The 20,555-nt window shown below is 38.2% G+C and overlaps 1 protein-coding gene across 7 annotated transcripts in view; it reads right to left on the bottom strand.

Annotated features, from left to right (window-relative positions):
* EPHA7 (EPH receptor A7) overlaps window positions 1–20,555 on the bottom strand; it is a 172,842-nt gene that overhangs the window by 22,796 nt on the left and 129,491 nt on the right. For 5 of the 7 annotated variants that reach the window (XM_059700914.1, XM_059700909.1, XM_059700912.1 and 2 more), the window contains exons 6-8: window positions 10,197–10,321; window positions 6,229–6,412; window positions 202–310 (exon numbers count right to left, since the gene is read on the bottom strand). In XM_059700914.1, the coding sequence (XP_059556897.1) occupies window positions 202–310; window positions 6,229–6,412; window positions 10,197–10,321 (418 nt within the window). The remainder of the gene's footprint in view (window positions 1–201; window positions 311–6,228; window positions 6,413–10,196; window positions 10,322–20,555) is intronic. The other 2 variants (XM_059700911.1, XM_059700910.1) reach the window with 1 other exon arrangement.

Genomic DNA, 20,555 nt, shown 5'->3' with positions numbered 1-20,555 from the left:
CCTTAAACTAAAGGCATTGATTAAGTTCAAAGTATATTTTGATCTCAGGAGAACAAAAACTTAGTGACCTCTAATGCTTCATATCAGACAAAGAGTGTTTGCATTTACTATTCTAATGTACTAAACAATAAGCAATGGGTGACCTAATTCTGAAAAATCAAAAAGTTTTATCTCAGAGATTAGAAGAAATTTGGGTTCTACCTTCTTCCAATGATGAAGCCAAAGACCATGAATACCAGGATGATGGTCCCTGCAACAGCGACCACAGCGATGATAATGACAGGATTCTGCTCACTGGAGACGGCTGTGGCTGCAAACAGAGCAAACAGGCTCAGCGACACTCAATACTGGCAAGAACTCAAGAGGTTAAACAAAATCTTATCAACAAGAGATAGCTATGCTATCAAATTCACCTCGAACTTTAAATAAATGCATTCTTCTCTATCAGTGTAAGTTTAAATGTTATTTTTGCATTTTAAAGAAGTAGTAAGGACAGTACTTCATCTATTTTATGTTCCTCAGCTATAAAAGAAACCTATAAAATACATCATTGAATGCCTATCTCCTGCTTAGTGGTTGGAAACTTAGTTATGAATCAGAGATAGAGATCTATGGCCTACAATTGCTATTAAATCCCTATTTTTCCTCATCAAGGTATGTGATCCTTCTAGGTCTGTTTTTCTGGAATACAAAAAAAGAACCAAAATACATATTCTCTGCGTTTTTTCAAAGTATCTTAAGTGCTTTATCTTTCATGTCATCAATATAAAATAAAAATCATCATGTGATCATAGTCATCGTGACTTGACAATTCACCATAGTGAAGAAGAGCAGAATCACTTGTATTACTCTGAAAAAGCATGCAATGCACACATATGAGAGTTTAAGATTATAGAGGAGGTTAGCTATGTATGTAAGAGCAAACTTTCTGCAAGTACTTTAAAAAAGGTTTCAGCATTATCTAATTGTAGACACTTCCTGCATGATGATAGGTGATTCTTCCATGCTCATTAAGGCAAACCTTGCTGGCCTTTTGGAGGTCTCTCTGGGAACAGTATATGTTTACATGTCCTTTAAAGCAGCCTTTAATTCCAATTCTTCAGCAAGTCACATGGCCTTCCTACGTCCATTTTTCCAAATTAGTGGAGTTTTAATTATATCGCAATTTGCATTTGTCATATTTCCCTCAGAGTATTATAATTTCAATGCCAGTATAGCCTTCATAAAGTAATCAAAGAAATATAAAACAATACAAATGTATGTTCCACTAAATGATTCAGTTTCAAACATCATATAACATATAATGTCCAACTAATGTAGTTTGTTTGTTTCTGAAATAATCAATGGCAGTAATTTTTAATTTAAGGCAGGATGGAAAATATTACTCCTCCTTGCTAGTGGCAAGGGACTGGGTCTCCAGAGCAGTAAATTATATGTAGGCAGAGTATGTCCTGCCACAATAGGCAGCATAAAGTTTGTGTGTGTGTGTGTTTGTTTTTGATTGGCCTTCCTTTAGCTTATCTATGTCTTCCTCTTTTTGACAACTCATCTTTTAATTTTGTACACCTATGCAAACTATAGATAGCTTTTACTGAAAAAACCATATAAAGAGTTCTGTTGTAATAATTTCTGAACAAAGGTATAATACACACTTGCCAATTCAGCACCTGCTGATTTATTCCCAATGGAACTAAATGAGGCAGGGGCTGAGGGGAGGAAACAACTTTTAAGCTTTATTTTTGAATCACAGCTCAACAACAACAAAAAGATGACTTCAAGTATTTTTGTTTGGTTGTTTTGGTTGTTTTTATCTGTCTTTTTATATGTGGTAAGAGAGAAAACAGGATGGAGTAGTCTGTTCATGAAGAAGGAAAATTATACACATATGTATACAAAGTGTTTCTATTCAATCTATGTGTCTCATGGGTCGATTTCTTTGCTTGTCTTAGGTTCCGTTCTGCTATTAGCTTCAGAAACATAACTCCAATCAGAAAACTGAACTCAGGTGAATGAGGAAATAGAATTTGTGAATATTCATTTATATGTTTTTATATATAGCCAGAGTCAAACTTTAATTTATCCACAGTCAACATCCATGGTTAATATTTTCAACTATTTCATGGGTAATAAAATTTAAAACTATGCTATAGGTGCCATAATCAACACACCTAGGTTCAAAAATGATAAATACAGTAGATTTGACTTTGCATTAGAAGGGGCTTTTAGGACATATGTGCAATGAAATAGTCTGTTTAACTTCTCTTTTCAAACAGTGCTCAAGTGACTTATCTTCAGTGGCATCTTCCCTCCTGCCCTCCTTCCTAGCCCAGTGAGTCACTGTTTCCTGACACTAACAGCATTGGGCCATGCACTCTATCAGCACTTAACTGCATGCCTAGAATTTGTGTACAAGTCTGTCTTTCACTAAACTTTAAATTGAAAGTATCAACTCTGTCATGTGTCTGTACATCTCTAATTCTTAGCACAGTAGCTTGTGCTAAATCACTATTTCTCAAAGGATGGCCTGAGAAGCCTTGAGTATCCCTCAAGAGCTCTCCAGGAATGTGGAAGGTCAAAATTATTTTCATATAATACAATGTAATTTGACTTTTTAAAAATGTTTTTGTTGATTTTTAGAGATTGGAAGGGAAAGGGAGAGATAGAAACACCAATGAGAGAGAAACATGGATCAGCTACCTCCTGCACACCCCCTACTGGGGATTGAGCTGGCAACCTGGACATGTGCCCTGCCTGGGAATCAAACTAGTGACCTCTTGGTGCACGGGACGACACTCAACCACTGAGACACAAAGGCCGTGTTAATTTGACTCTTTTACTCATATATGCTCACAAGTGCACAGAGTTTTCCAGAAATTATACGACAGGGGGTGACATCATCACCCTGATGGCTAATGAAATGTATGTTAAAAAAATGTTTCAGTTTTAATTTCTGATGTGGTGAATATCAATAGATATAATCTATATTAATAAAAGGGTTATATGCTAATTAGACTGGACCTCTTACAGACATCCTTCCAGACGTCCTTCCACACAAATCCATGGTAGTGGGTGCTGAGACAGAGGCTGTTAGGGGCAATCAGGCTGGCAGAGAAAGCAGTTAGGGGCAACTAGGCCTGTGAGGGAGAGCAGTTAGGGGAGACCAGGATGGCAGGCAGTGTGTTTAGGGGCAATCAGGCAGACAGGCAGGTGAGCGGTTAGGAACCAGTGGTCCCAGATTGCGAGGGGAATGTCCGACTGCTGGTTTAGGCCCGATCCCACAGAGAGTTCCTGGATTGTAGAGGCTGCAGGCCAGGCTGAGGGACCAACTCTCCTGTACAAATTTCATGCACTGGGCCTCTAGTCCTATATAATAAAGGCTAATATGCAAATTGTCCCCTCAACTGGGATTTTGACTAGAGTTCAACTGGGAGTTTGGCCAGGGGACAGGGCTGGCCAGCCAACCGCCCATGACACCTCCCCCACTACTCGTCCCCACCCGTGATCGGCCCTCTCTACCCCAATTGGGGGTGGGGTTGGCCAGCCAACTGCCCGGGGCTCCTCCCCCTGGCCAGCCAACCACCTGAGGTCCCAGCCAGCCTGATAGGCCCCGATAGGGGCAGGCTGGCCGGACCCAACCATGCATGAATTCGTGCACAGGGCATCTAGTACAAATAGTAAAAATCTTAATTCCTGAGACCAAGAAGCTTGAAATGGTGTGCTCAATAATATAAGCTGACACTCAAGAGTGCCTGTGTGCTGGGCACTGACCTTGGCACTTTGTGAACATTAATTTACTGAATCCTCAGAATGCCCTCTGAGTTGGGTGGTGGTTAGCATAGCAACCAGGGTACAGAGAAACAACTCATCCAAAGTCCCACATTTGGACGTGGCAGAGCTGAGATGTGAAACCAGGAATATGTCCACTCACACTGATTGATACTGATAATCTGTTCTAAATTGATGACTTTTAGTTATTTGTTCATTCATTGAATGCTTTCTATGTGTCACCAGAAAGACAATAATAAGAAAAAGAGATGTGATCATTCTTTCATCAACTATATATTCCAGGGGAAGAGAATATTCTTATGCTAAAAATCACCAAATTCTTTCTAATGCAAAAATCAATTTTTAAGATTTATTTCATGTAATCATTCAGGTTCCACTACTTTATCTTAATCTCTCTGAGTCTTATTTGCTTCATTTTTATATAATGAAAATAATATGTATGAATCTCAGCACACAATTCACAGTAGTTTATAAAGTTCTCAAACTTATTTGGAAAATATTTTAAAAACTATTTTGAAAATATATTCAAACATATGATAAAAATATTTTGCAATTTTTCAAACCTAATGGTTTAACTGATGAAAAATGTGCAGGTAAATATGAAGTAATTGATGTTTTTAAGTCTAAATTATTCATTAGAATATGGAAACATTATTTGAAGTGTTTTATTACACTAGAAATCACAAATATCATGAGGTCAATCTAAGTTGAAAACTATGAGAATGCATTTAACACAAGATCATGAAAATGTTTAAATGTTGAAATCTCAACTTAAAAATGCTTTAATATTTTTGGATGTTTAAATGTTAAAACATCAACTTAAAATTCTTTAATGTTTTTGGGGCCATTGAATTAATTCTTATTTTTAAACTTACATACTCCACTTAAAAAAGAATAAAAAATAATGGCATTAATTTTATAACAACAAATTATGTGACTTTTTAAAATTGATGCTTTTATATCTACAATTATAAAAAATAATTTATATTTCAAATTTACTTCAATGTTTTATTATTTGAGGTTCTGAGAGTTACTGCTTAATTTAAAAATATAAAAATTTTTTCCCAGCCAGTGCTGTTCAGTGGTTGAATGTCCACCCATGCACTGTGAGGTCACGGGTTCCGTTCCCGACCAGGGCACATGCCTGAGTTGTGGGCTCTATCCCCACCCGGGGGCATGCTGAAGGCAGCCACTCAATGTTGATGTTTCTCTCTCATTGAAGTTTCTATTTCTCCCTCTGCCTCCTTTTCTCACTAAAATAAATAAAATCATATTAAAAATAAAAATATAAAAATTTTTGAAAGACAAATACTGTTAGCAAATTTAGCAATCATTAGGTAATATAAAGGATATTTAGTCTACCTTTTAAAGATGCATGAGAATATTTTTCTGAAGTCAAAATAATTCTTTGATCAAAATTTTATTAACGTATTTAAAAACATTTATTAAAATTGAGGAAAGAAAATCATATAATAATTTTTCGATCATTTTTTGTTTAGAATTTGTGGGAATGCTAGATTGGCAAGATAGTGACGAGGTAACAGCTGGTGAACCATTGCCTGAGCAGTGACATCAGGAGAAATAAAAACATTTCAGAATACAAAAATGCACTTTGAGACCTCAGCTAGCTGAAGAACAACCAGCAGTGGTACGCAAGCTGTTCTGAACTTTCACTCTGGTGATAAGCTAGGACACCATCTAAGACACTTCTGCTTCTTTGTGATACACTATAGACACATGGATTGTTGTATTCCTATGTCGCATTATAAAGAGAAGCAAAATGATAAAAGGGATACAAGATACTGGTAACATTTTATTTTTAAGCTGAGTGGTAGATACAGAGATATACATTTAAAAATACTTACTATTCATATATATGTTAAGAATATTCTTTAGTATGCTTAAATATTTCACACAAAAAAGGAAAAAAATGATAAAAATAAACATAAATGCATGTTCTAAGATCTTCCTGAGCTCAATTTTTGAAATTATTACCAAAGGGCAAGTAACTTACAATCAACACGGATTCTTACATATCATCTTTCTCTGGCCCACCCTGGTGTGCATCCTGACTTTGCTTGGGGTTTCTAAAAAGAAGTAGCTTTGACTGATACAACTAGAGTAAATTCATTTTGGGGTCTACACAACCACCCTGTTTATTGAACAAGTCCAGCTTCTGTTCCTAACTTTATCTTTTTCAAATAAACCCAGTGTGTATTAAAGAAACTAATTGAAGTCCCCAGTTTCTAACATTGCAAAACAAACCTGCACATTTAAAAGTATTATCCTGAATAACCTTTACAAAGTGCATATATTTGCAGAAATGTTTGCCTTTAAAAGTAAAAATTATCTTAAACCAAATCATCATCCCCAATAGTTAACAAAAAGTGCAAGAGTTTAAAAATATAGAGAGTAAGAATCCAAATCAAAGGTGGTAATTACCTTCAAACATTTTACCTGTAGCTTCCTCTAGCGTAGCCACGTCAAGCCTGGGACTGTAGTTTCCATACCCAGCAGCAGTGAAAGCCCGAATCTGGAAAACATACACTGTTCCTGGCTTCAGGTTATTAATGGAGGCCGAAGTGGACTTGGTTTTTACTGTTGAGTAGGTACGCTCCCTTTGATCCTAGAAACAATATATACAGGGCATATTTAACTGTGATCGCAAGTAGGCAGTTTGACAGCTAATTTTGCAATTTATTTCAATTTGCTGCATTGTTATTATAAAGGTTACATTAGATATGCTGTGGAATATTGTACATTGAGTTGTTTCTCAAATAATATAAAACGTAGATGTGAACACATGCCTTTGTTGTATAAATTTCAAAGAGCAATAATTTTGTTTAAACATTTATGATATTTCGAACTTTTGCTTTGATGGTCGAGGGCAGAGTGGCAAGAACTAGTTAGCCATAAGGAATGTAAAATGCCCTAATGACAATGGGTACACCTATAAAATCTATGGTTCAGTAGAGGTCTTCATAAGATAGTTCTTTTAATATTTTTCCTGAATGTTATTTAGCAAGCAAAAACCCATATGTTAAAAATGAAGAAATCAATTAAATCAAGAAATTTAGCTAGCACTATTACCATAGTATAGCAATTTCAACCAGTGTGCCGCAAGAATTGTTAAAACATGCAATACTGACTAGTCTGAGACACTGACCTCTTTTCTGTTAGATGGTCTAATAAAAAAATTACAAAAGCCAACACAACAATAAATCTGGTGTGAATGCGTTGTCTTGAACCATAAATATATAGGTCATATAATAGAGTTGAATCTTATGGGTCATGTTGCTTAATAAGGTTGCATCTAATTGGTTAATTTTTGGCATCAGAATCCTATAAAGTGTAGGCACCTGATTTTTAAAAAATTCACTTAGGACCAAAAAGGGTAGGTAATTATTATTATTCTTTTTTTAAATCAATCAAAATTACACTTATTTTTATCAGATCAGCAAAAAACATACTTTTTGGTGTGCCACAGAATTTTAGTGGTTTATGTGTGCCATGAGATGAAAAAGGTTGAACATTGCTGCCATAGTGACATTATCAATTGTTTCATAATAGAACTAGAGGCCCAGTGCATGAAATTCATGCACTGGGGGTGGAGGGGAGTCCCTCAGCCTGGCCTGCACCCTCTCGCAGTCCGGGACCACTTGTGGGATAACTGGCAGTCAGACATCCCTCTTGCATTCCAGGGCTCTCGTAGTCTGGGACCCCTCACTTGCTACCTCCCATCTGCAATGGAGGTGGGAGAGGATCCCGTCACTGCTGCTGCGCTTGCCAGCCGTGAACCCGGCTTCTGGCTGAGCGGCACTCCCCCTGTGGGAGTGCACTGACCACCAGGGGGCAGCTCCTGCATTGAGTGTCTGCCCCCTGGTGGTCAGTGCATGTCATAGTGACCAGTCATTCTGCTGTTCAGTCAATTTTCAAATTAGCCTTTTATTACATAGGATAAAACCACTTTTACGATATAGTAATTAAAGGGATATTTTAAATTAAAAGTATTATGTAAAAGTCAAAATATTGTATAACTTATGGCTTACCAATATTTTAAACTATATAATTTAGTTCAATTTCCTCATTTTTCAGATATATAACTGAGGCTTACAGAGTTAAAAAATGTGACTTTCATATTATATATGACTAGAGAACCGATGCACGAAATTCATGCAAGGGGCTTGGCCCTCGCAGCCCTGGCTTCGTCTGGAAGGTCATCCAGCCGTCTGGTCTAATTAGCATATGATGCTTTTATGATTATAGATAAGCTTAAGAATAAAATAAATTTTAAAACTCAAGAATATGAAAGCTCCATCAAAACAATATGCAAATGAATACAAATTTAAAAGTTAATTGATATGCCTCTAAATGGTCTATTCATGAAAAAAGTAATAAAAACTGCTCAACCAAATATACAATTTTAGAGAGTTTATTATTTCTTCTATAATAAATTCCTGTGCTCAACTGTGACTGTCAATAAAACTCTCATTGAAATCTGAAAATGTCAGTGTGGTTGTTTGATTTTTCTTTACATTGGTATTTACAAAAGTGTAAATAGTTGTATATCCAAACTGTATTTGTGATTTATAGTGAAACTGATTTGTGATTGTCTTCATTATAATCATTCATAAAAATGATAGTTGGTATTATAAATATGCATTTATCTAAAACCAATCAAGGCATAACTAATATTAGATGACATAATGATATAAATACACGTGTTATATGTATATATCAGGTGTTTACATACATTATAGTGCAATACAGTTACTCCCTTTTTAATTATTGCCTAATTTATAAGTTCAGCAAATGTACATACATTTTCTTTCTGTTACGCAAAATAGAAAAGGAACTATTTAAGTAAGGATTTGCAAAATATCTTGTTTCACTGTGAAAAACTTCACTCTCATTTACCATGTAACTTACATTTAAAAAATGTATTTTATTGCTTTTGAAATCTGATGTAATTTCAGAAGGGATTATAACTGTTAGAGCTCATTGAAAACAGACATAAAAACCAACATTAAAAACAAGGATTCCCTCAGAAACACATTTTTGATGGGACAAAAAATGTTTCCCTGGTACAAAGTGAGGTATTTAAAATATAACTTTGGCAGTGGAGTCAGGAATTCATAAAGGAAATAATAAGTTGAAATATTGTAAACTTAATTTGAACATTGAAATAATCTTAAACTGTTTTTGCTTCAAAAGGAAAAACATTACTGCCAATGCACTAGTGCACATTAAGTATTCATTCAAGTAGATCAGCCCCCACGTTTTTCAAAAGCTTTAAGTTCCTATTTTTAAATGCTGTCTAAATGGTTAAAATAGCCCTGGCTGGTTTGGCTCGGTGGACAGAACATTGGCCTGTGGACTGAAGGCTCCCGGGTTCGATTCTGGGCAAGGACATGGGCCGGGTTGTGGGTTTGATCCCCAGTGGGCGGTGTGCGGGAGGCAGCTGATCAGTGATTCTCATTGATGTTTCTCTCTCTCCCTTTCTCCCTGAAATCAATAAAAATATGTTAATAAATAATAAATAAATAAATGGTTAAAATAGTTATGTGTATATTATAGCATTTCAGCTAACTCACTTAAGTCAACAATAGTATCACTTATTACTAGCATTACTATAACTATTAGTAATAGCAATTCAAACCTTAAACCAGGTCCTTCTGTGAGGTAGAGCCTACATAACAATTTGTGACCAAGGGCACCATGCTCCCCCTCTCTCCAGACCGGTCAGAAATACATGCACTCAAATGCTCAGACATGTCACTATTTATTAAAATGTAGCAAATATGGAGATTAAAGAGGCAGCACTTGGGTTTTCACCATACTATTTTTTCATGGAGAAAGGAGTATAAAGAAGTGGTCTTGGACATGATTAACATAACATAGATAAAGTAAATTTCACAAGGAATTTAAAGAAGTAGACTATCAGCAGCCGATTCTAAAATTTAGAGAATACTGCAAAGTTACTGCAAAAAAAAATTTTTAATTTTCAAATGACTAAATAATTTGAGGCCATCATCATATCACTGAAACCACACAAATAAAATAAATCAGTAAAGGTCCAAGCAGAAATCCTAAAACAAACATTTTTCAAAAATGCATTGGGCTGTGTGGTTTGGGTGGCACTAAAACATGCTCCACCTAATTATTATGATTTCAAAATCTGAATAAGCAAATATATTACTAGAGGAATATTTTCATTTGTGTAGCAGAAATTTAATACACAGAAATTATAATAATGAATCATAGTTTCAAGGAGATAATGATCAAAACTGACTAAACTAAGAATTCTGAAGGACCTCCGAAGAGTTGGCAGAATGACCAACTTTAGTCTGCAGTGCAGGAGGACGACAGGAGACACACGCCGTGGTCCATTTCCTGCTCCCGGTACTTACTTTCTCGTAATACTTGATCTCATATTCGGTGATGACTCCATTGGGATGCTCGGGCTCCTGCCAGGAAAGCTCCACGCTGCGCTGCAGCACTCGCTCCTTCATGACTCCGCTCACTTGCGAGGGAGCTGTTTGGACAAGATGCGTCAATAGACAGTGAGAAAAGGCACTGAATGCCTCGAATCAAATGTCACCACTGATCAGTTCCATGCTGCGCCAGTTTCATTAAGGTAAAAGAAAGCACCTTTTCACAGCTCACGATTCAGAAGGTAATGAATATTCAACCAGGACCTTATTACTGTTCATAAACCTTAATAGAAATTTAAATTAAAGTGCAAACAGCAGAAGATAGCATTGTTCAAGTTAGTGAAAAATGGAAATGCTGGGGCTGAGAATGACAATTAAGCAAGTGAATGCTAATTAAGGCTACAAAATATGATTTCAGATTAATCTCCAGTGATAAACTAAGTCCAAATATTTATTTCACATGCAACAGCAATGTGCTTATTAAAGAAAAAAAATAACAATATCATGCAAGAAAAAGTTATGAAATGGCTGCTTTAATCTTCAACTAAAGGGATCACACTTTTAAAAAAAATCTTTTTATGTTTCATGGGTGTGTGTGTATTCCCAAAGAATTCCAATTAACCTTGGCAAAAATTTTCTTACACTTTTTTTGGTCAAGAGCAAGAAAATGCTAAAGCTGCTGGTATCCAAATATGCGCGTGAGAACACGTATATACTCTTGCACGTGTAATTTATACTTAGGTAACCTAGGCCTCAAGCTTTGAAAGAAGCAGTTCGAACTATAATTTTTCCTTCTCTTTCTATATAGATAATAATATGCTTAGAGCTCTTTCAGTCTAATTAGTGGCATATACTCTCTTTTGGTAGCGAAGACTGTGGAAGGCAGCAAACTAATTTGCTCTGTCTAATTTGCTCAGTGATGATTAACTAGTTGTCTTCTCTGTCTAAATGAGGAGCTGCACTGGCTTGGCTGCATTTCAGGGGGGTCATTATGTTCCATGTATCATGCTCTATCTCATCCTGTAAAAGATTCTCAGGCTGTTAATTTAATTTTCAGATGTCCAAATTTGTTAATAATCCCGCTGACAGAAAAGCAATTATATGGGGCCAAAGCTGTTTAAGCAAGCTTCTGATGTTTATCCTCTTGGCTTTATTTTGCTTCTTCTCCTTTTTAATATTTTCTTGTATCAATGTCTAGAGAAAACATTTTTCACTTCTTTCTGGCTTGGCGGTTGGGAGGGAAGGACATGGAAGATGCATGACTCCCATTTCCTCGCAGATTACTAACAAAAGCATAACTAGGGAAGATTAAGTGGAACAACTTTTGCTTTCGGGCGATGCAGCTAAAGTACTCAACACACTGTGCTTACAGAATAAATGTGTGTCTGATGTTTCCAATGAAGCAAACTTCTAATAAGAAATCTTATTTTTGCCACTTTTAAAACCTGATTATATGCAGGGAAGAAGCACTTGTTTCTAAAGTGACTTGCCTTTCTACGCAGAGCATGCTTGGCATATCTCAGCCCACTGTGATGAGGCTGCTCCCTGGGAAAACAAGCCTCACCTGAGCATGAGGTGAGATTCTACTAAGTAAATGCTCTCTAATTGTCTAATTTAGATAAAATCATTCAGAAAGCCCTGTATTTTAATTCTAATTAGTAAAAAATAGAATGCAGCAGCCCTGGTAAGAATACCGTAATAGTCGACACCCTTAATTACTCTATAAAGCTGCTGGTGTACAACATAGGGTGTGCCATTTGGAACTAGGTGAGCTGAAAATAGGTGTGAGACCTAGTCGGTACCAATCTCTAGGTCTCTTTCAAATAACACACACAGCTAAGTGTGATTTCCAGCTAAGTCAAACTGTAAGACATTTTGATTAGTTTCTGCCCTTAATTATTAAGGTGAAGGAGGCAGAAGACACTGAATTTGCCAAGGTATGGAGGGGACTTGGTATATAAATTTACCTCATTTAGTTTCTGATATGTTATAACAAGATCTAAGTATAGACAGACTGGATGTCTGTAAGTTACACACTAAAATGATATTCATTGTTTAATTCTGGAAATCCAATAAAATTATGGTAATTAGGGGTTGGGGGAGAAATACCTAAAGTACTTTTCCAACGGATAGTATTTTGAAACCTGTGCCGGCACTAACAGTGCAGTGAGCTACTCCCCCCCAGCCCCCTCCTCTTTTGTACAAGGAGCCATATGTGTGACTATACTCCTGATTTTCTATTTCCTTTTTTAAAAAATTATCCCTTGGTGATACTGTAGCAAGTCACACATTTGAGAGGATCAGAGACAGAAGTACTAGCACATGGCCCTAGAGAATAGATAAATTGCATGATAGGAAAAATCTTTCCCTGTCTTATGTCCTTCAAATACAATATTTTGGTACAGAAAAACTAATAATATTTTCCCTTGAGTTTCAATATCATAGGCATTAAGGATATACAACCCAAAAGATATATAGCTAAGGTAGTAAGATTCTAATAGGGTTATTACTTTCAGGTAAATTTATGTGTACAAGTAAAATTGAAGTTGCATAATCTTAAAACTCAATGATTTCTATGGTGAATATATATAAGATCTACTAAACTACTCACATTGTTATAATTTCGCTAAAAATGTACTCACACTTAAGCCAAAATATTCAATTTACTACAATGTGAAGTTCATTTTGAAAAGAATATGTACACAGTTACATTTTATACATAGTTAACAACCAAGTATGTACTATGACATTTAAATTGTAATTTCCACATTTATCAGTTAAAATAAAATATATTATAATCAGAATTGATTTGAAGTTAGTAAGTAGTAACCAGCAATAATAAACTCCCTAAATTGAAAAAGTAGAAAAAAAAACTTCATATAGAGGAGCTTTTAAACATGATTTTTTAGTAAGGTTTTTAACAAATGATTAACAGATTCATTTCTCACCTAAATTTCTTGATATATGCATACACAAAAATTAATTTTAACTGAAAAAACAGATGGAACATTTTTGCCCTTAAAATCTTCACAACTTATTGAGACATATCTGGAGTCTGTACAAATAACAGTGAAAGATGACCTTAGGAAATTCAGAAGATGGGTTCTGTGGCTCAAAGGGGTCAATTTCAACAGTATGAAAACAAGGTTGATAAAGCTGATGCAACAGGAATACAGAAACCTAATAACAGGCAGAAGGTAATTTGTGGGCTAGGTTTGTTAGTGTGAGCCTTTGAATTAAAAAATAATCAGTAAGAATGTCAGGTTTATGAAAAGACCTGAACCAATCAACAATTTAAAGATTTTGCACTTCAAGCATTCATGCATGACTTTTGATCTTAATCAATTTATAATTAAAATCCAAATACAAAAGACACATTTAAATTTTAAGATGAAATATATTTATAAAGACTCCATCACCCCCCCACTCCCCCACCCCGGCAAATGTAAAGTTTGCCTTCATGCATGGAAGAATTTCCCAGCACAAAGCAGGGGGAAAAGACAATATTAAAACATAGTGTAGGAGGATGTCCAAAGGTATCCATAGTCTGATCTCTGGAATACGTGAATGTGCAACAGTATATGGCAAAACAGACACTGGAGCTGTAACCAAGGTTATAGATCTCACAGTACAGCTATTATCCTGTGGGTTCAATCTAATCACATCAGCATTTAGAGCAGAGAAATTTCTCCAACCAGTGTCAGAGAGGTGCTGCTGAAGGAGAAGCCAGGGAGGTGTGAAGCAGGGGAGGGTATAACCATAAGGGAACCATGAGAAGATAAGGGGACAGCCTTTAGGATCAAAGACTGGTCCTGGTTGACAGAGGCAGGGAAACAGAGGCCTACATTCTACAAGTGCAAAGACCCTGGATTCTGGCAACAATATGAATTAGCTTGGAAGCAGGTTTTCCCGTCTCTGGTTAAGAGCCTGGCCCAGATAACAATCTAATCCCACCCGGTGAGGCTGTCAACAGAGCATCCAGCGGAGAGCCCCAGAGTGCCCAGATCTCTGGCCCACAGACCTGGGAGATAATAAACAGGTATTGTTTTTAAGTTTTTGTAGTAATTTTTATGGTAGCAATAGAAAACCAATTCATATGGGTAGTAAAGCAAAATATAGACTTACTGGTCTGTTTATAAAGTCTATGAAAAAAGGTTAGTGATAGGATAGTTTGATAATGTGATATGTCAAACTTCATGTTGCAATAACAGGTAGTCAAGAAACTTTGGTCTTAATTAGCACTCAATACACAATGTCTTATAGGAAAGAAATCTTCATTGTATATTAAAAAAAACATTCTTTGTGGTAGAACTTTAGTGAGGCTCATGAATTTTATTTTGGATTTAAAAAGTAATTTATACTAGTTCTCATTGTTACTTCACTTAAATGCTCTCATTGAACTTCAACAAAGAATGGTGAGTGAAAACATAATATTTGTATACTAAAGAATAAAATGAGGTAAGATGGGTCAACAAGCATGGAATGACCTTTTGCCATGCATTTCAAGTTGTTAAGTCTATTGACATTTGTTAGGTTTCTATTAAATAAATACAAAAAGTGAAAATGAACAAATCTTTAGAACAGAATAATAGTCTTTACTAAAATGCTTTTGTTGCTGCACAGTAGGGAATTCGTTTTTAGCAACCCTTTGAAATCATAAATATGTTTATTATTAGCAGCCTAGTATTTTTAACACACAAATTTTAGCTTCCTTACTCTTCCCACAGGTGTTTCATTTTTGCACTACAGAAAAAGCATATATAAAAACATATAAATTTATTTCAATAACAAAACACTAGGCCATAGAACAGAGTTGAGTATCATGTACCATATCAATTCCATTTGGGCGGTATGTAGGAACATGTAAAAAAATTCTAACATGTGATTTCACTAAACCTTAATTTCCTGACTGTAAACAAAGGTGTTAGTAGTAGTAATATGATGAGCAATAAACATAAAATTTAGCTAACAAAAAGAAGCACAAGAACTAAGGGCAATTGAGCCTACAGCAATTATGAGCAATCAATTTGTGATAGAGGTCTGTCAAATTATTTTTGGTAGAAAGAAGCATGATTTGTAGCTAAAAAAAACCATAAAATCTCATTCTAACATACATAGTTGAGAAAAATCAGTATAAAATGAATTTATCTTTTTTAAACTTAAATTATGTTATTTGCATTGCTATCTAACATACCAATTAAGATAATTTTTATTCAAAATGTAAAATACACAATTATAATAAGATATATCACAGAATGAATTTCTAAATATATTGAAGCACAATAACTGAAAAGACAACTTAAATACAAGTAAAACTAAGATCTGAAATTTTTTAATGAAGCCAATACACTTTCAGTAAGATAATACAACATAACAGGAACTATGAACGTCAGTACTACTATTTGATTAAGAACAACCTTGCTCTTGAAAGCAATAGTTACAACATAGTCAGACAATACATCTTTCTGAGAATAAAGTTTTCTCTGTTATTATGAGACTAGAGGCCCGGTGCATGAAAATTCATGCATTGGAGGGGGCATCCCTCAGCCCGGCCTGCCCCTTCTCACAGTCCAGGAGCCCTCAGGGGTGGGAGGCGACCCGAAGATTAGGGGAAGGCAACACCCCCATCACACCTCTGCTGCTGCCACTGCCGGCAGCGCAAGCCTCGACTGGCCCTGGGTGTCTGGGCAGCCACCATCCTAGGCTTGCCTGTGCCTGGGATTGGCCCTGAGAAGCTGCGGGGCTAAGGGAACTGGGCACCACCATCTTTGAGGGCGGGGAAGTCAATTAGCATATTCCCTCCTTATTGGCTGTGGGCACTGCCATCTTTGTGATGGCATGTGGATCAATTAGCATATTCCCTCTTTATTAGATAGGACTAGAGGCCCAGTGCACAAAAATTTGTGCACTCGGGGGGGAGAGGGGGTCCCTCAGCCTGGCCTGTGCCCTCTAGCAGTCTGGGACCCATCGGGAAATAACGACCCGCTGGCTTAGGCCTGCTCCCGGGTGGCAGAAGGCAGGCCTAATCCCTAGGTGCAGCCCCTGGTCGGGCTCAGAGCAGGGCCGATTGGGGAGTTGGGGCACCGTCCCCTGTCATGCACAGAGCAGGGCGGATCGGGAGGTTGCGATGCCACCCTCAGTCACGCTCAGGGTACGGCCTATTGGGGGTTGGGGCACCGCCCCCTCTCGGCTCCGCTGATCCCTGGCCAGGACGCCTCTCGACTCCGCTGATCCGGGGGTCCTAAGGCCTCAAGGCTCCGCTGATCCCAGCTGGGATACCTCTCGGCTCCGCTGATAACCGGGCTGGGAGGCCTCTCGGCTCCACTGATCCCTGGCCAGGAGGCCTCGCGGCTCCGCTGATAACCAGGGCCGGGAGGCCTCTCGGCTCCGCTGATCCCAGGGCTGGGAGGCCTCTCGGCTCCGCTGATCCCAGGGTCCTGAGGCCTCTCGGCTCCGCTGATCACGGGGCTGGGTCGCCTCTCGGCTCCGCTGATCCCGGGTCCCTGAGGCCTCTCTGCCCTGCCACTTCAGGACTGTTTGGCTTCGCTCTGCTTGGAGCCTGAGTATGCAAATTAACCGCCATCTTTTAGCTTCTATAATTGAAACATTGTATCTTTTGGAGTTGTTGCTTCAGGAGCTCAGAGCCCCGCAGCTGCAGACGGGAACCTTGGCTTCCTCCATCGCTGGGGCAACCAAGCCTCCTGTTCTCAGCTGCCTGGCTGCCGGCCGCCATCTTGGCTGACAGTTAATTTGCATATCTCGCTGATTAGCCAATGAAAAGGGTAGCGGTAGTACGCCAATTACCATGTTTCTCTTTTATTAGTGTAGATGATTACTAACCAATTGTTTGGATATTTAATGAATTACTATAGGAGCTAGCACTTCCTGGCAGAATCTCTAGGTAAAATGCTTTAAGGTCAAAGGTGAGGACTGTGGGGGAAGCTATGTGGCTATCAGTTGGTTCTAAACACACATTGAGCCCATTGCTAATCTCAGTTTAAGTACTGACTAGAATTTTAATTGATGAGGGGTCAATTTGTAAACCCTGGTGCATTTGTGTTTTCATAGAATTACAATGTAATTGTAACTTTCAAAGTAAATAAAATAAATAATATTTTGTAAACAGTAGGCACACATTATTGGCCTACGAGGAGATAGAAACTTAGGTCAGATGAACACGTACCTCAGCAAGCACTTGATTGTTGCTGCTTCTTTGCAAACGCCTTGAAGATTTTTTTTCTGGTTCAAGTTACTTATCATATACTAGCTTGTTCAGCAGCAATGTCTTTTAACATAGTCTAGCATTAAACTAAGTACCCTTCACTGTTCCACTAAAATGCTTAGAGGTAAGAGTACTATAACAACCTTTTATTCATTTCTGATAAAAGCTTCATTTGTTTGTGAATTCAACAAATAATTTTTCATGATGATAATAGTATAAACAAAGAATTGCATGGGCTGCAAAGATGATGAGGCCACATTTCCCACTTTGAAGGAGATTTTAATGTAGAAAATAAGTTAGAATGTAAATGTACTCAATTTGAATGCACAATTAAACATCACAGCATAGATGAAGTATGAACCAAGTGCTAGCAAATTTTTAGGAGGCAGTAAAGAGTAAAACACAAAAGCATTCCCTGTAACTCAGTGTTTGACTGGTAAAAGTATATTTTTAAACTCATTATCAGAAATGTTGCCATTATGTCTGTAACCTGCAACAGATAACCTTCAATTAATCAATAATAACAGCCAGGTTCAAGATTGGGCCCATGATTTTCTCTCTAGAGGCCTCCACCAATAAGTCACTCACTGAATCGTTCTTCCTCTGCTTGAGCTAATATAGAATTTTTTTTCCCCAATTGCAGTGTACATTAAATATTATCCTGTATTAGTTCCAAGATGTATAGCATAGTGGCTGGAAAGTCATACACTTTACCGAGTGGTCCACCTGATGTTTCAGGCACCCAGATGGGCCCACACAGTGATTATGATCCTACCAGCCGCATTCCCCACGCTGAACCTACATCTCTGCGACTGCTTTGTCACTACCGATTTGCACTTCTTAACCCCTTCACCCTTTTCACCCAGCCCCCCAAATCCCCTCCCCCTGTCAAGCTATCAGTCTGCTCTTTGTACCTATGAGTCTGTTTCTACTTTGTTTGTTAGTTTATTTTGCTATTTAGATTCCGCATCTAAGTGAAGTCATACGGCATTTGTCTTTCTCTGTCTGACTTATTTCACTTGGCATAATACCCTTCAGTTCCATCCAGGCTGTTGCAAAAGGTAGGCTTTCATTCTCTTCACGGCCGAGTAGTATTCCATTGTGTAAATGTACTACAGCTTTTATATCCACTCACCTACTGATAGGCACTTGGGTTGCTTCTATATCTTGTCTATTGTAAATAACATGGCAATGAATAGAGGAGTGCCTATATTTTTTGGAATTAATGTTTCGTGTTTCTTTGGATAAATACCCAGAAATAGAATCACTGGGTCATAAGGCAATTCTATTTTTAATGTTTGAGGAACCTCTACACTGTTTTCCACAGTGTTTGTATCAATCTGCATCCCACCAGCAGTGCACTGGGGTTCCCTTTTCTGCACATCCTTCCCAAGACTTACTGTTTGTTGATTTATCGATGAGAGCCATTCTGACAGGTGTGAGGTGATATCTTACTGGGATTTTCATTTAATATAGATTTTTTTTCCTAAAAACATATTTTCTTTGCTGACAGCACTACACAATATAACATTTAACTATTTTATAGCTGTTTATCTCCTCAGTTATTCTGATGCTCCTTGAAGGCAGGGCATTTAGAAGAGTATGCGAGGGTAGGACTGAAGTGCATGGCCCCAGCTCTGCACCTGGGTTCCATTGCTTCTTTGCAGATTGTGTGAACCTTAGCAAGGAACTGAACATCCATGTGCCTCATTTTTCTCAGGTTTAAAATAGCTATAATCAAACTGCATACTTCATAAATAAAACTGTTCTAGAAATTTAATATGTACATACATGTTAAACACTTAAAACCATTCCTGACACCTGGTAGGAACTCAGAAAATATACAGGGTGGCCCCTAAAATGTATACACACACTTTGAACAATTATAAAGGCAGTGTTTATTAAAACACATTTTATTTCCATTTAACAGCTGACAATTCATTTCATTTTCACTCCTTTTCAGGTTTAACTGATTTGAAATAATGGGTAAAGCCAGACTAAGCTTTAAACAAAGAAAATTTATCCTAAAGTGCCACTAGCCTTTTTTTATGGGAATACATAAAAGATAAAGTTTGTGGTATAAAAACGCCAACAGTTGATGAACTGACAAATACTGAACAACATTACTCTTGATGTTTGCAATTCCATTGCTTTGCGTTATCAGCAGTGCCTGGATCAGAATGGTCATCAGTTTGAAAACAGGCAGTGCAAAATAAATTATTTATTTCTGTAGATTCTTTTAAATTTTGAAAATGAACTGTAGGTTAATAAACATCAACTTTATAATCATTCAAAGTGTGTATACATTTTTTGTGACACCCTGTATTATGTATTACTAGAGGCATAGTGCACGAAATTTGTGCGGGGGAGGGGGGAGTCCCCTCAACCCGGCCTGCACTCTCTCCAATCCCGGACCCCATGGGGGATGTCGGGCTGCTGCTTAAGGCCCAATCTCCAGGAATCAGGCCTAAACTGGTAGTCAGACATCCCTCTCACAATCCAGGACCGCTGGCTCCTAACTGCTCACCTGCCCGCCTGCCTGATGACCCCTGCTGGCCCCCTGACTAGCCTGATCACCCCTAACTGCCTCTGCCTGCCAGCCTGGTCGCCCCCAACTGCCCCCCTGCCAGCCTGGTCTCCCCTCACTGCCCCCTCTGCCGGTCTGGTTGCTCTTAACTGCACCCCCCTACCAACCTGGTCGCCTCAACTGCCCCCCTGCCCCCCCACTGGCCTAGTCACCCCTAATTTCCCCCCTCTGTGGGCCTGGTTGCCCTTCTGCCCCCCTCTGCCAGCCTGGTTGCCCCCAACTGTGCCCCCTGTTGGCCTGGTCACCCCCAACTGCACCCCCTGCCAGCTTGGTCACCCTTAACTGCACCCCTTTGCGAGCCTGGTCGACCCTCACTGCCCCCCTCTACTGGCCTAGTCGCCCCACACAGCCTACTGTTTGGTCATTTGGTCATCACTCACTGCCCCCCCGCTGCTGGCCTGGTTGCCCCACACAGCCTGCTGCTCAGTCGTTTGGTCGTCCCTCACTAATCCCCCTGACGGCCTTGTCACCCCACTCAGCCTGTTTGGTCGTCTGTTCGGTCGTCTGTTCAGTTGTGATAGCTCCT

Source organism: Myotis daubentonii, chromosome 6 (genome assembly GCF_963259705.1).
Source record: "Myotis daubentonii chromosome 6, mMyoDau2.1, whole genome shotgun sequence".
Taxonomy (NCBI): Eukaryota; Metazoa; Chordata; class Mammalia; order Chiroptera; family Vespertilionidae; genus Myotis; species Myotis daubentonii.
The sequence above is the reverse complement of the archived record's forward strand: the minus strand, read 5'-3'. Positions and strand labels throughout refer to the sequence as shown.